This window comes from Galleria mellonella, unplaced genomic scaffold, assembly GCF_026898425.1.
Source record: "Galleria mellonella isolate WM207_F2 unplaced genomic scaffold, CSIRO_AGI_GalMel_v1 utg261, whole genome shotgun sequence".
In the NCBI taxonomy this organism is placed as follows: domain Eukaryota; kingdom Metazoa; phylum Arthropoda; class Insecta; order Lepidoptera; family Pyralidae; genus Galleria; species Galleria mellonella.
This window is the reverse complement of record NW_026442057.1, coordinates 786,414-802,786: the sequence shown is the minus strand read 5'-3', so window position 1 is coordinate 802,786 and position 16,373 is coordinate 786,414. Positions and strand designations below refer to the sequence as shown.

The 16,373-nt window shown below is 33.1% G+C and overlaps 1 protein-coding gene across 3 annotated transcripts in view; it reads left to right on the top strand.

Annotated features, from left to right (window-relative positions):
• Positions 1 to 12,601, top strand: part of LOC116413016 (potassium voltage-gated channel protein Shal) — an 86,945-nt gene extending 74,344 nt beyond the window's left edge. Inside the window, exons 2-6 of one of the 3 annotated variants that reach the window (XM_052894977.1) lie at positions 2,593 to 2,755; positions 3,647 to 3,835; positions 4,426 to 4,578; positions 8,217 to 8,333; positions 11,627 to 12,601. In XM_052894977.1, coding sequence (XP_052750937.1) covers positions 2,593 to 2,755; positions 3,647 to 3,835; positions 4,426 to 4,578; positions 8,217 to 8,333; positions 11,627 to 11,725 — 721 coding nt within the window. In that variant the 3' untranslated portion in view covers positions 11,726 to 12,601. Of the gene's footprint in view, positions 1 to 2,592; positions 2,756 to 3,646; positions 3,836 to 4,425; positions 4,579 to 7,082; positions 7,149 to 8,216; positions 8,334 to 11,626 lie in introns of all 3 variants that reach the window. The other 2 variants (XM_052894978.1, XM_052894979.1) reach the window with 2 other exon arrangements.
• Positions 12,602 to 16,373: the final 3,772 nt, after the last annotated feature.

Genomic DNA, 16,373 nt, shown 5'->3' with positions numbered 1-16,373 from the left:
GCTACGATCAGATTTGAATATCTAGAGCTTAAGATTTATTATCAAAGGTCGAGGCTTGTGTTTCACGTGAAATTATTTCTTTTTAGCACGAAATCAGGTATTTTTGTAATCGGCATGTGAGTAAAGTTATTTAGATTTGTTGTTTAGATCTAAAACAAGTTTAACTTTATAGCACGTTATGAATAGTAATAACACATTTAGTCAAGTAATTTCTTCATTCCAGTTTAAATAGGTATTAAAGATTTTATCTTTTGTATGGGTAATTCGTGCCGTTATAAGACTTTGTATTTTTCTCACTCTCTCTTCAGTTGTACACTCTTGACAGAGTGGTTGTAGTTTTTATGGTAACAGTTGATGGGGATGGAGACTGAGCATCCTATTGCTAGCAATATACCCAACCAGGTCGACCTCCTCGCGGTTTCCCCTGGAAACTATCATGGTTAATTCCTGATGAATTCATCATGACGGGCTAACTGGCCTGTTTTCATTCTCATCTATCACCCTTCACTGGTGCTCCGCCAGCGTATCCCGTTAGCGCAGGCGGGGTTACCATACCATTTTCACCCATCAAAAAAAAAAAACACTGAGCTATTACAACTGAATTTAAAAATTTTTGTATTATTACACAAAACGTATTTATATAGTCTCGGTAAATGTTAGGTTAGGTTGTAGCTTAGTTAATTATACACGAATACATACACGGCGTTTGTTTGTATTTCATTTGCTGTATTTGGTTGGCAACGATCATATTGTATGAGAACTAACCACCTGCCAGCGATCATAATGGGGCCCATTCTAAAGCGGCATTGTTTGAAATTGTATTTTAAAATAAAAATTTGATATTGGCTAACGAAATATTTAATGTTTTAGCAGTAATATGTACTAATTTTACAATAGAATTAAATTAAATTAATTTAAAAAATTTACAAAAATTAAAATAGCTCTAAAAATATTTAATTACAAAAAGTTGTTATACACTGCAGGAATTTTTCAAGGAGAAAATTTTATTGTATTTGTACCTATTTGTTTTGTTTTAATGTAATATTTTTTTTTATACAACTTAGAATGGCAAACAAGCTGACGGCCCACCTGATGGAAAGTGGTAACCGTCGCCTATACACATGTGCAGTACTATGGACATAACAGAGTATACTGTTACACCCACGAACGCATGGGGGGGCGTTGCCATTCCTGAGAACTCAGGTGTTATTCCTCCGTACCCAGTAAAGTCACGCCATATCCCACCCTTCAAACTGAAATGCAGCCATGCAAACACAACTGCTTGTAGAGTTTAGCAAGTAGTTGCCACGCTTGGCAGTTCGTAACCGTAGTTAGGCTTTGGTAACTTTTAAAGAAGGATGCTGTCGCCCATTAATTCTTTTAGTCGCCTTTTACGACACATACGAGAAAGTAACTAGAGATTAAGCCCATAGATTTATTATAAACGACTACAATTTAATTCAAAAATACGAAATAAAAATTTTACCCCAGCGTGTAATTCCCATAAATTATCCATTATTGTTAATGTAAACAAATCCAGTGTAATGCAGCCACTTCTAGAATGTAACGAGATTGTTCCAAATGTTTACGACGAGATTTGTTTGCGAGATCCAAGACGAGTGGGTGTGTCTGGAACATTGATGCAACTGTTAGTTCTTCTAACATTTTGTATTTTATAGTTTTACCTGCAACTATTTATAATGTTACGGTAATTGTTGACATGAAGTCGTTAGCTACTTTATTTGACCATGAAGTTACTTTTTTTTGTGAAAAATAAATACCATCATCATCATTTCAGCCATTATCCGTCCACTGCTGGACATAAGCCTCCCCCATAGACTGCCATAAAGAACGGTCCTGAGCCACCTGCATCCACTGACTGACTGATTGAAAAACAAATATATTTGTGACTTGTTTTTAGACATGACTACTGGTTAGAGACTACTGATAATAGTTATGACACAATAAATTCAGTTAAGCTCAATTCAATCAATTCAACTTCGCTTGGCTCAACTCAGCTGCACTTGATTCAATTCAGCTCAGCTCAATTCAGCTGCACTTGATTCAATTCAGCTCAGCTCAATTCAGCTGCACTTGATTCAATTCAGCTCAGCTCAACTCAGCTGCACTTGATTCAATTCAGCTCAGCTCAATTCAGCTGCACTTGATTCAATTCAGCTCAGCTCAACTCAGCTGCACTTGATTTAATTCAGCTCAGCTCAACTCAGCTGCACTTGATTCAATTCAGCTCAGCTCAACTCAGCTGCGCTTGATTCAATTCAGCTCAGCTCAACTCAATTGAAACATTTACTATATATTAAGTGATTATACATTTGATTAGAAAGAGAAGGATTAGCATGTATAGATAGAATGTAAAAAGTAAAAGATAAAATATAAGAATAAAGACAAAAAAGGGGTAGAAAAAGAAGTGGGAACTTTTGTTCCTGCGTTCTATTTGGACATATGTATATATAATACCAATATATAAGATTATATGTATATAATATATTCATAATAATATAAATTAATATTAATTTTATTCAAATTAATAAAATATAGTATTTATTTTTATTTTTTCCTCCAATGTTACAGTTACGGTGACATGGTGCCTGGGACCATAGCTGGCAAGATTGTGGGAGGTGTCTGCTCACTGTCCGGAGTGCTTGTCATCGCTTTACCTGTGCCCGTCATTGTGTCCAACTTCTCCAGGATCTACCATCAGAACCAGAGGGCTGATAAGCGGAAGGCGCAGAGGGTACTGTTTTTTTTATTTATACATTTTTTATGTAACTGAGACGCTGAAGAAATTTATAGGAAGTGGTAACCATCTTCTATAGACTATGTAAAGCATCATGATTCACCATAATACACTATAATAGATAGATACTCTTTACTGTTTCCTCGAAAAGATTACAATAGTAAACTTTTTATAGATACAAACAATTACAAGAAATTATCACAGTGAGAAAACAATGGGCGACCTTATCGTTAAGAACGATCTCTTCCAGGCAACCTTTGGATGGAGAGGAGTAATTATAAACAGTTTGATCGGAGGCACGATGAAAATTCTATTATTTTGAAATGATGGTACCAATTATTCTTACCTTACTTCTCATACGTTGTCATTCATGAAGGCTGTGTTTTTTTTTGTGTACTTAAGTGTAAGATTTTAAAAGAAATGATTTTAAATATTTGTTATATAGGTTGATAAGTTGCACAAAATATAAAATAAAAATTAAGCAACTTAGAATGGCAAACGAGCTGACAGCCCACCTGATGGAAAATCGTAACCGTCGCCTATAGACATGAGCAGTACCATGGACGTAACAGAGTACACTATCTCGTTAATGATACCCCCCATGCGTTGCCATTCCTGAGGACTCGGGTGTTATTCCTCTGACACCCGAGTCCTCAGGAATGGCACCGGCGGGGCACCAGTGAAGGATGATAGGTGAGGATGAAGCAGTCAGCCCATCATGACGAATTCAACAAGAATTGTTCACGATGGTTTCCAGGGGGAACCACGTGGAGGTCGACCTAATATATTGCTAGCAATGGGGTCGTCAAACTCCATTGCCAACAATCCCTTTCCCCCCCTAGTCTAAGACTAAGATGCATTTAAGAGAAACTTACGTTTACATTACAGAAAGCCCGCCTTGCTCGTATACGTATCGCGAAGGCGTCGTCCGGCGCTGCGTTCGTTTCCAAGAAGAAGGCGGCAGAAGCGAGGTTGGCTGCGCAGGAGTCGGGCGTGGAGCTAGACGATGCTGGACGGGATGAGGACATTTTCGAGTTGCAGCACCACCACCTGCTGAGATGCTTGGAGCGTACAACTGTAAGCATGCAATGCATAGACAATATGAATAATTAAAAAAAAAAAATTTTGTGCCAACCGACTATGGTACATTGTAAATTATTTTAATTCATTTTTTTTTTTCAATAATATTAGTATATTTTTTAACATATTGATATAGTTTACAACATATTAATTCAAATTGCAAGATTATAATTCCTTTCTTGCCAATGTTTAGTTCGTAATCTTAAACTTTACAGATAGACTGTCTCCATACAAATGCTTCGAGAAAAGCTGGTCAATTTTTTCATACAATTTTGCGTGATAAATAGTTATGAGTGATTCCTTTATAACTTCTATGTTTAATTTGCCTTATAATTTTTGTATCTTTTTAATGCGTAAAAACTCATTTTATTTATTAAATAATTAAATATTAGATACGTCAAGATACATTGTTTGCGTAAATATATAAGAACATTGATAAAGAAAAAACGAGTCAGCTAATTTGATAATTAGTTGGCAAAAAGATGACCCGTTTTTGAGACTCGATGCTCCATCTACATATATACTCTAAGTTTGTTAATGTATTCAGTGGTATTGATAATTTTCTTTTTTTTTTATAATTACTGCAGGATCGGGAATTCGTCGAAATGGAGAACCCTTATAACGGCGCAGCGAAGCGGCCCGGCTCCCCGTCACCACTGGCGTCGCCCGCGCACTCTGGCCGTGCGCCCGCGCTGCTCGCGTGCTGCGCCCGGTGCGGTTGCTGCCCGCAGAAGTACCAGGTGACGGGACATACGCATACACTATATAAACATTCTAAATTTAAAAAAGTTCCTAATTTGAAACATTAAAATTTAAAAAGACGAGACATTCTAAATTTGAACACATTCTAAATTTGAATGTTACAGACGATTGGTATTCTATTTTTATATAAAAAAATAACTCTTTCATAAACGAGATAAGATAAAAAAAAAGGTTAAAGTATTAAATGACAGAACACGCAACACCATAATTTATGGATATTCTAAATTTAAAGACATTCCTAATTTGAAGTTAATGAACGATATTTCTTATGAAAAAAATAAACAAATGGAAGGCCAAAAGAACCAAGTGAATGAATGAATGAATGGTTTATTTTCTCTTCAAAAAAGGTAGTATAAAGTAACAATTTGAGGTACAATTTGATATGTAAGACCAATTTTGTGAGAGACTGGTGCTTGCGGTAGGTTTTGAAGAACCTGTGTCACAAGTCACCAGTGCCCCGTCTCCATGGATTACACAAATACAAGGCAACCAATTAGTATTTTATAGTATAGTTTACAAGTGACTGGTCATTTGTAAAAAAAAAAAATAATAATAATAGATTAATTTCCTAAAAAGTATGAGTTTTTTTATTTACTTTTATTTGATAAATTATAAACAGTGTAAAACAAAGATGTTGTTCTTGCCTGTTTAATTTCCGCTTACTTCTTCGAAACCAAGCAACGGATTTGATACATTTTTCACAGTTCTTCAGATATTTTTACGAAAGGTTTGTATGTATGTGACCTAAATAAGTATTTTTTTTCTAAATAATTAAATTTTCACGGGCACTGGACATCGCTGGGATCCATAATGTGGATGGTGTTATGCAGGGCCAGCCTTAATTAACTTAGAGATTTGACACTGACGCTCCTTTTGAATCTTGGCGTATTTTTGTTTTAGAAAAAATATCGCTTTCACAGGTAAAACGTTTCTTTAAAAGAATGTTTTCATTTGCGTATTAAAGAGGGAGATCATGGATGGACCGTGCCCACCCCAAAATTATCTACTGCCCACCTAGATTACGAGCGACTAAACTACATATGTACTTTTTATTGCGCACAATAGAGATGTATACAAGGAGTATTTATACAGAATGTGCATATATAAGTGGCGACGTTATCGCTAAAAGCAATCTCTTACAGACAAACTGATATATATATTACCAGAAGAAGACTTTGTACTCGTTTGCTTGGGCACCTCTGTCCCATTCGTGTTTCTACCGTGAAGCAGTTGTGTTTTCATGGCCGTGTTTCGGTTTGAAAGGTGGGATATGGCGTGAATTTACAGGGTACAGAGGAATAACACCTGAGTCCTCAGGAATGGCAACGCATGGGGGGTATCATGGGCGAAACAGTATACTCTGTTATGTCCATGGTACTGCTCATGTCTATAGGCGATCAGGTGGGCCGTCAACTTGTTTGCTATTTTAAGTTGCATAAAAAAATATTACTGTGTCAAATTTAACACGACAAGCATAAGGTTACACACTCACGAAACGATTTTTACGCACGTCCTTCTCACAGCTATTGGATCGTGATATCGTATACGTATATATAAAATTTTTAACACCTACCCTTCCCGTATACTTTTTTTTTAGTTTAAAGTTGCAAATGTTTCTAAAATGCCCGTCCCGCTATTTCAAATAGCTCTCGACTTTAGTGAAGAGAATAGTAATTTATTGAAGGAAATTTTTTTTTTTATACAACTTAGAATGGCAAACAAGCTGACGGCCCAACTGATGGAAAGTGGTAACCGTCGCCTATAGACATGAGCAGTACCATGGACATAACAGAGTATACTGTTTCGCCCATGATACCGCCCCATGCGTTGCCATTCCTGAGGATTCAGGTGTTATTCCTCTGTACTCGGTAAATTCACGCCAAAAAATCTACGTTTTTATTTACAAATATTCATGCACAATTATAAAAATATATATAACTGACTAGGCGTTTATCCAGGCTGACGTCTCATGATATGTAATAAAGGTATTTAGTACAATTGTGATTTAATTATTTTTAAACAATTTTACCTTTTTAATTTGGTAAAAAATTGAAAATACATTTTGTTATATTATTGCGTTTATACTTTATAGATAATTACCTATTTGAGGAAAGGAATCGGATTAAATATTTTCAAATGAACGAGAAATATAATTTACTAATAGGTAAAAAATTTATAGAAATAAAATATAATTAAAAACGCATTGTTTTCTATATAAAATCTATGCATAAACATTTCTTGATATTATATTTTTTTATTGTAAATTTATCATAAGATTCATTATCTATTATAAGGACAAGTAAAAAAAAAGCAATAAAAAATAAATCTTTTTTTAAATTTAGATAGTATCTAATTTTAATATTTTATAATATATTTGGACCTGATATTTTCCTTGAACAAAGATTTTAAGATCAGGCTGTATGATTCATTTCCTTTGCCTTTTCCGTTATGAATAACATGATGTTTAACGTTTTGGCGGCAGAAGCGCCGACGGTCAGTACGGTGCATCAGTCCGCTGGTGCTAACCACCGTGTGCCCTAGACGGGAGGTATACCACTCAGCACTTGTTGTGGACCCATGCGTTACTTATTTCCATGGTTCAAATTACAAACAATAGTGTTCTATATTTTTTACACGATATTTTTCCCTGTATTTTAGCGTTACAAATGTATTTATGAATTTAGAATACTTTAACACGCTGCTTAAAATTGTTAATTAATATATCTAATAATACAGAATATAATGCGCCTAGTACACAATATGGTTAAAATATATTTACTTTTAAAATTAAAAAAAAAAATAACACTTTATTGACATTACAAAATGGCTGTAAAATATTTCTGTAGTAAGTCTCAGATAGCGAAGAATAATATTTCAAAACAATATATAGATATAATACTTTTATTTTTGATAAATTAGTTTACTTTTTTTAATTTTACAACTTTTTATTATTTAAAAAAAAATTGTGGAAGTTATTATAGGCTAATTATGACACCTAATATGTCTATGGCCATGGAAATAAGTATTAAATGTACTTGTGATAAGGGTCAATGTTGCTTTATCGCAAAATATAGCTCTGTCGTGTGACCCAAGCTACCATGCTCCATGCTAGAGCTCCATACTTCAAATCTACGAAATGTGGCTTATCGCCTTATGTAATGTATTTATTTATCATGATTGTAATGTATTCTCCCACTGTTTATGTGTCCTGTAAGGGGTAAATAAAATATGAAAAATTTATATGGCAATAAAATAAATAAAAAAAAACGCTTCACTACAAAAAGAAAATTAGAGTATACTCGACTCTATCTAAGGTGCCTTTACGGAAAGTAAGAGATCATTTCAAATATTAGTTTCTTCATTTGACTATAGTTTTCAGTATTAGACAATCCGGTAGCAATTACGTAGATTCACTTATTTAATTAATATATTTTGCTAGTTCCTTTTAATTATTTTTAGAGATTTTTTAGTAGATATACTTCATGTTTTACACATCCATCGAGCGGATTCACACGTAGATTAAAAGTATTCAGAGCACACAACACTTACAAAAAAAAAAAGAGTATTTTTTTTTTATTATTTCTACAAAGGCTCAGTCTACGATTGGCTCTGACAGGTCCTGCTTTTAGATTCGAGTAGAAAGGGAAGAATGAAGGGGGCTCGCCGGTACACCGCGACCTCTCGACCATCTGACACATCCGTCTCCGCCGCGCCCAGCGAAGACCCGTTACCAGTATGTGTATCGGTATTACCACGCAGCGATGTCGGGCCGTCAGTGCGCAGCTTTATTTGCGTTCATTATTACCGGAGTTTATTTTGTGAGACGTTATTAGACGTTGTGAGACAGTGATTATTTGCGTTTATTCTTCTTGAAGGAAGTATGGTTTGAGCAACGTGGATATAATATAATATTGTTTATTATTTGTGTAAGTTTCTGATATTTTTTTTTTGGCATATAGGCAGTTGCCAGTTGCCAAATTAAAAACAAAAAAAAAAAACAACAAATGTGCTATGTACTGCACTTTGGACTAGTGTTGTTAATTTTGTTATTCATATATCATGGCTGTTTTAAAACGAGTTACAACATTTAATAGGTTCAAAAAAATAACTCTGGTTTAAGTTAATTTTCTATAAGTGTTCAATTAAAGTCTATTTTAAAGTTTAGATACTTTTTTTTATGAAAACAGATATAGTGGTATAGGAGTATTGAAGATATATTTACACATATTTATAAATCATCCATAGATATGTACTTATTAGATTTTCTAATAATTTCTCTTTGACAATAACAAGTTTAAATAGTATGTCAAATTTAGAGTACACAGCGACTTCAACTAACATGAAAAAGTTTATAAATTACAAAACAATTGTTTAACTATGTTTTTATTGATTTTACTGTAATTGAAAAAAAAAAAAACGAATTTAATGCTGCGACAGTCTATGTAGGTGTAACTTCTTTTATTTTGGGATTAAAAATTAGAAATAATCCGATACTCTCTTTTTTTATTTAATCGTAGATTCATATCGAATCGTAGATCAGTAGTATTCATAGATAATATAAAACTAGGTAATGCTTTATCTAAGTTCGAAAATAAGAATTAAATTGTGAGGTTTGTTTCCTACCAATTCGAATTTCGAACAGAAGATCAGGCTGTATGATTTAGTTTCTTTGTCTTTTCCATTGCGAATAAATTGACACTACTACTATAACTTCGAATTTCGAACCCATGTTTCTTGCTTCCCGCCATTATTTGAATTTACATCTGTCAAATTGGAAAACGAGTTTAATTTTTTTTTCTAATAATTCTTAAGTAGGTATATGGTAAGAATAAATATATTTTACCGTAATTATAAATTATTTAGCATAAATATTTAATTAAAGCCTAATATCTATAAGTTAGACTTATTAGGATCCCTATTTGCTGTGTGGTAATAACCGTAAAACATCATAAATTCCGAGGCTTTAAATGTCTGCAGGGTGTTGGCTGCAACAAAAATCTTTGCATATTGCTTGATGAAGTATTATTATCCATTATAAAGTATTATTGTACTTATTGTCGTGGTGTATATGTTACTTTGAGCTTGCGCTGTGATTATGCTATGTTGTAAAAGGCATTTTATGTTCTTTGTGACATGTTGTTACATGTAATTTTATAAGTAATATTATAGATCATATATATATAGATAGGACGCCGACTGTCGAAAAACGTCCTAATACTTGGATGACGTGTATTTTTTAAGAAAAACAAAACGCGTCGTTTTTCAGTGTTGCAAGTAATTCGATACAGAATTCTCCAAATCGGATACATTTTTCTTTATGAATTGATTACTATTTTTTTCTTGAATGATATAAATATACATATCTACAAATTATATTGCCATGTGATCCACATGACAATATAATTGCTAGAATCAATAGAATGTGCCTTCCTGTAACAGGGTGTCGAAAGAGGCGATTAACGGAACTTGATGGACAAGGATGGACAACAGCGCCTGTCTTAAAACATTACTTAGAACTTAATTGCAGTTACCAATCCACCTGCCAAGCGTGGCAACTATTGGAAAACCTCCACTTATGGGGGAGGCCTATGTTCAGCAGTGGATAGTTAACGGCTGATATAAAATTATTATATGATACATTTTATAGTACTAAAAATATATAATATTAATTAAAATGGAAATAATTTGCAATTATTCTAATAATGAATGCGTACTTTATACTTTGATATCAGACTATGTATCATGATGATTTATCTATCTCTTTATTTCGACTATATAGACTTGATTTAATTGTTTTTATATTTCAACCGAACTTTAAAATTCGCATTTCTCCCACTTACAGTGGAATAATTATTTATTCTGTTATCCCTATTTACGCACACAAGAATAAAATGAGTTGGGCAGTTTTTTGACAAAGCGTTTATATTTGAAATATTATATCTAGATGTATATGATCATTGTGACATGTAACATGCAATTTTTTTAAGTAATATTATACATTCGCTTTCTTCTTCCTAAATATGAGTACTTATGTAGAGAATAAAGCGATGTCATCACTGTAGTAGATCCAGGAGTGTTGTTTCTGTATATTGAGAGGATTTCGTCGTATTATTTTGATGTATGATATATTTGTATTGAAACATACAAAACTGTGACATACTAGTACAGTTTCAATCTAATGCCAACACACTGCACACATTTTGAATTATCTCCCTGACAGAGTTTTACCGGTCAGTGTTTTTTTTTTTTCAATCGAACTTAGGCGCTCTTGTTGGCCATTGTCAAAACATTGTGATTTTCAAAGTTGAGTCCTGTCATTAAGGATGACGTCACTGTACATACGTTTTCACACTCACATAAGACACTTATGGGTCTACGAGAAATATATATTATTAATACATATATATTTTAATTGGCATGAAACGCACACATCAAGGTGGGCACTCGGTACCTACACGTAAACAGACTCACTGCTATCGCTGACTTTTCACAGTTCCTTTTTTTCCTTTTTACCAACACATTTTTCTTTTTAATTTTTTTTTCCAAAAATTTGCTATTGGGGACTGTCTTCGCTCGCTTTTTATGGTGTAAAGCTTAGTTTAAGATGTGGTTATAACAATGTGAAGTAGTTAGTTATGTAGGCAGGTATATTTATTATCTTTAATGCCTTCTTAAATTTTCATGATTTTTTTCTTAAATTGGAAATTATTTATATTATTTCATATATAATGCCAAATATTTGGTGAAAATATTCTCTCTTAACGTAAATCTTCAGGTAATATATTTTTAAATGAAATAAATTTAAGATATTGTTAAAAGAAATCGCAACTATAAGTGTCTGTCTTATTTCATATAAAAACTATAAAAAAAAAACTTTATTGTCCATATTTCAATTAATTAAAACATTGATTTCAATTAACACACACATTTTTAATTTTAAACGATACATATACAATTCCTGAACTTAGTAATTATTATTATTAAAAAAAAAACTGTTTGTAATTTATTGTTTTTTATATTTCGCAGCAAGCGTGTGGTAAATACATTCCGGCGGGGAGTACAGTGCAAGGAAACCAGACCGGTGTCGCCATGGATGGGACTTACTTAGTGGAAGCGTCTTTCTAGGGTCCATCCACTAGCGCACACGTGGAAAGCTACGTGTAACATGTAACCGCGTGCAACATGTAACCGCGTGCAACATGTAACAGCGTGCAACATGTAACAGGGCGTAACATGTAACAGGGCGTAACATGTCGCAACACGCAACAGGACGCGACAGTGTAACTAGCATTGGACTAGTGAACGGCGCCGGCCGTTATGATTTCTCAACAACAATTATTAGGTTACAAATCAGAATCTGTATAATTAATGTCTTGTAAGTCTAACATGATACTGCCTAATATTAAAATATCAGATTTGTATTGTTTATGGGAATGTTAATCACAGTATTAACTGTAACGGGATTTGTTCAGTGTTACTATATCATCATTTATAGTTCCTAATGTCTCTGGAACATTATTTGTTAATTAATTACATATAAAATTGATGGGATTTCTAATAATAAATGTTGATACGTTTCAGACGAACAATCCTCTTATTTATTATCAGAGGATTGTTCGTCTGAAATGTAAAAATTCAGACAGTTCATGACGAACTCTGATAGGATATCGATGGATTAAATATTTAGGTAGTTAAGCTTCAAGACAAGAATTGTGTTAATTGAAACAGTTCTATAGTACAGGATGGGTTACCGTTACTGTCTGTGTTTAGGATACGACGGTGCATCCTCTGCAGATTCCTCTCCTAGTGTTATAAAGTGAAACAGTATTAATTAAGGTTTTAATATTAAAAAAAAAATGGATCGAATCTCGCTTCTCTGACAACGAGGTCCAGCTCTCAGGAGTACTAGAGGCGTTATAGAAAAGACAGATAGTTTCAAACTTCATTATAGTCAATAGTATTTCGAGTCATATCAATATTAGAACAGATAATGAAATAAAATAGTATTAACCGATTTTTAAAATAAAAAAAAAGGAGAATGGATTATAACCGAAGCGAGTTTGTATATGGAAACTTGGAGCATTCAACACTCACTGTTTTTACTTAAAGATATATTAGAATATTAATAATTTATATATTAATATATATTATATATATATATATATATATATATATATATATATATATATATATATATATATATATATATATATATATATATATATATATATATATATAGAGATAAACGCAAGGTTGCAATTAAATAAACTGTATTTCACTAGTTCCCAAAACTATTTTGCATAGAGACCAATAAAAAAACAGCTGATAATAAGCTTAATCATCTCTGTTTTCAATGACAAAGGTAAACAGAACAAACTAAATGTTTGTATGACTGTTTGTAATGACCAATCAAAACACATTTTAAATTAATATTTTTTTTTCACGCAATACAGTGTCAAGAAAATAATAGATCAATCAAGACAACTTTATACATCACCATATTTAGTGACCGATCACTTTGAAGTTGGCCAATCGCGGTTAACTTCAATCACCTCTCTCCCATTAAAAGTGGCAAAGGTTAACGAATTATAATGAACCTTACATAAACAATTTTATAAATGACTGTAAAGATCGATCACAAAACTACATGATTTTTCTATTTATTTATTTTATTTGGTATAATAACAACGTTTTACATGATTAAATATATATAACATACTTTACTAAATACTAGCCAATTATAGTTATCCACAGCGTAATACATAAGCACCCGTTGAGCAAATAAAACCATAGTTTATAATGCCAAAGTAATAATAATGGCATGATGCATCCGCTGCTATGTTCACACTGTAGATGGCATCGCGCGAACATAACAGCAGATGATTTTACAAACTGTCGCTAACTTCATGCAGTTGCGCCACTAGATAGTGTTGTAGTAAGTATGTATTCCATCTTTATTTTGTTTTTTTTTTTGTTGGATAAAAATGGTATGCCGCCTGCGCTAACGGGATACGCTGGCGGAGCACCAGTGAACGGTGATAGATGAGAATGAAAACAGGCCAGTTAGCGCATCATGATAAATTCATCTGGAATTAACCATGATAGTTTCCAGGGGGAACCGCGAGGAGGTCGACCTGGTTGAGTATATTGCTAGCAATGGGATTCTCAGTCTCCGTTACTAACAATCCCTTTCCCCCCTCTTTATTTTGTTGTATACCTATACATTTAGAAACTTCCTTATTTCACTAATAGACGTTATAAATGGATAGTTTGTGAAGGTATTGTGTAAGGGATTGGTAATACATAGCAATATCTGTCTATTTTAGTTACAATATCTATGTTACTGATTAAATAACGAATATGGTAAATACCTGTTATCCAATATTTAATGTTGAAATGAAGGATCCAGTCGAAATCCAGCTGGTATGGGTGATATCGAAATGTTTATGACCTTTTTTTCTGTCATCAACGTCCTGACGAACCCAATATAGATATTGGAACGGTATCGATATTATCCATGTCAAGGCTGGTTAATATCGATACCGATAGGTTTGGTAAACGATTAACCTATATCCTAGATTAATGCATAGCATATTATTCTAATTATAAAATAATTAGGTTTCTAAATAGACAGTGTATAGAAAAGAAATCGTAGTAACCAGTGTGTAATTATTTCAAGATGCTGGCTGCGTTACTTCACTAATTTTCTAAGTGATAAAAAAAGCCAGCACTCTTGTTTTTAATGCCAATTATTTCTTAGTGTTGAATTCTCCAATGTTGAATGCTACAAGACGTTTAAACAATAACTTGTATCCGACAACAGTTTTAAATGTGCGTTCTGTTGTTTCCTTAAAAACCACTAGAACTCTAGTGCCTTCGAGGTAGTTTCCGTGTAAACATTATAAACTGTTGCTCCGTGTTAGTGAAGTGCATTAGTGTTCTCTTAAAATTATTGGATTACGACCGTTGCACGAATCGCTGCAACGTCGCTCTCGACTCATAGAAGATCTCACGAAGGCAATGAATTTTGAACAATGAAATTTCATGGTATCCAATTTGGATGAATTTTATCTCGGTAGCTCGACCCCTCGATTTGGATTGTATAGTTAATCTAGTTGGAGTCTTATGAACGCAATAGTTCGGAGGTAATTGAATAGATAGATGAATTTATGTGGTTAAATTAGAAATTTGTTTAACATGTTACAATATAGTTGTAATAGAGGTACGAGATGTATTAACGATGTGAGCATATTAATTGCATTGAATGCATGACATTTATGATGGTATTATGTAGGGTACGTTCATTTTGTAGTCGTTATAAAAACCGAATTCAATGTTCATGGTCTCTTCCAAAATGAATGCCACAGTATCTAAATATTAAACGTGTGTAATAAATATTCGATAATCTTTTTGGTAATTTAAATATTTAAGATTAACGAGGTAATGTTGAAAATTTAAAAATTCAAACGTGTTGTTTTAAATTATCAGTTGTAGTCGTACTACGGGGGTATGTTCTTTTAGTGACTTGCTCGTTCTTTTCGACGTGTGTGTTTACAATAAGTATAATGTATGTTTGTATTTTTAAATATATATATATATTTTTAAATATATATATATATATATATATATATATATATATATATATATATATATATATATTTTAAATAATCCTTTACCCTGTGATTTTATGGCTGTTGTAAAAATTAATTTATTTCACGTTGTCATTATAATGTCTACAGGTCTAGCGTCAGTGCTAAATAAAGCAGTTTTTTTTTTTATGGGTGAAAATGGTATGGTAACCCCGCCTGCGCTAACAGGATACGCTGGCGGAGCACCAGTGAAGGGTGATAGATGAGAATGAAAACAGGCCAGTTAGCCCATCATGATCAATTCATCAGGAATTAACCATGATAGTTTCCAGGGGGAACCGCATGGAGGTCGACCTGATTGGGTATATTGCTAGCAATGGGATTCTCAGTCTCCATTACTAACAATCCCTTTCCCCCCAAATAAAGCAGTTTCGTTGCTACGTTCACAGTTGTTTCGTAACAACAGTTTTTTTTTATTCTGTGCGACATAAAATATCATCTGAGTCCTCAGGAATGGCAACGCATGGGAGGTATCATGGGCGAAACAGTATACTCTGTTATGTCCATGGTACTGCTCATGTCTATAGGCGACGGTTACCACTTTCCATCAGGTGGGCCGTCAGCTTGTTTGCCGTTCTAAGTTGCATAAAAATAAAAAAAAACAGTCCGTTCCAGTATGTCGAGCTTCTTGTCTGATCGATTAAGTATTTTGATCAGGTTTACTTTTAAAATGTTATTCATTAAATTTTACCAGATCACTGATGATAAAAGTAAACAAAAAGTATAAATTATAAAAAAATTGTTGTTACAAACAACAACAAAATGTTGTAATATTTTAACACTGCTGCAGAAAAATAAATAGGCCTAAATTCTGTTATGTTTTCTAAATAATTTATTGTCAAATAATAATAATAATATTTAAGTATGTACCTATTATTATAACCTTTTTTTTTAAACATTACGAAGGTTAAACGTATTCTGTAGTAATTTTAAAGTGGGTTTTTAAAGACTGTATCCGTTTAGAATGTACCGACGGCGTATGTTCTTGTATTGAGATAGTGTTGTGACTTCTAATGTATGTCGATGGACCAAATGTGGGGTAACTTCGAAAACTTTGTGGTACTAGAGGTGTGTGTGTGTGTCAATATTTTTTTTATCTATCGTTTATCGACTATTTATTGTTG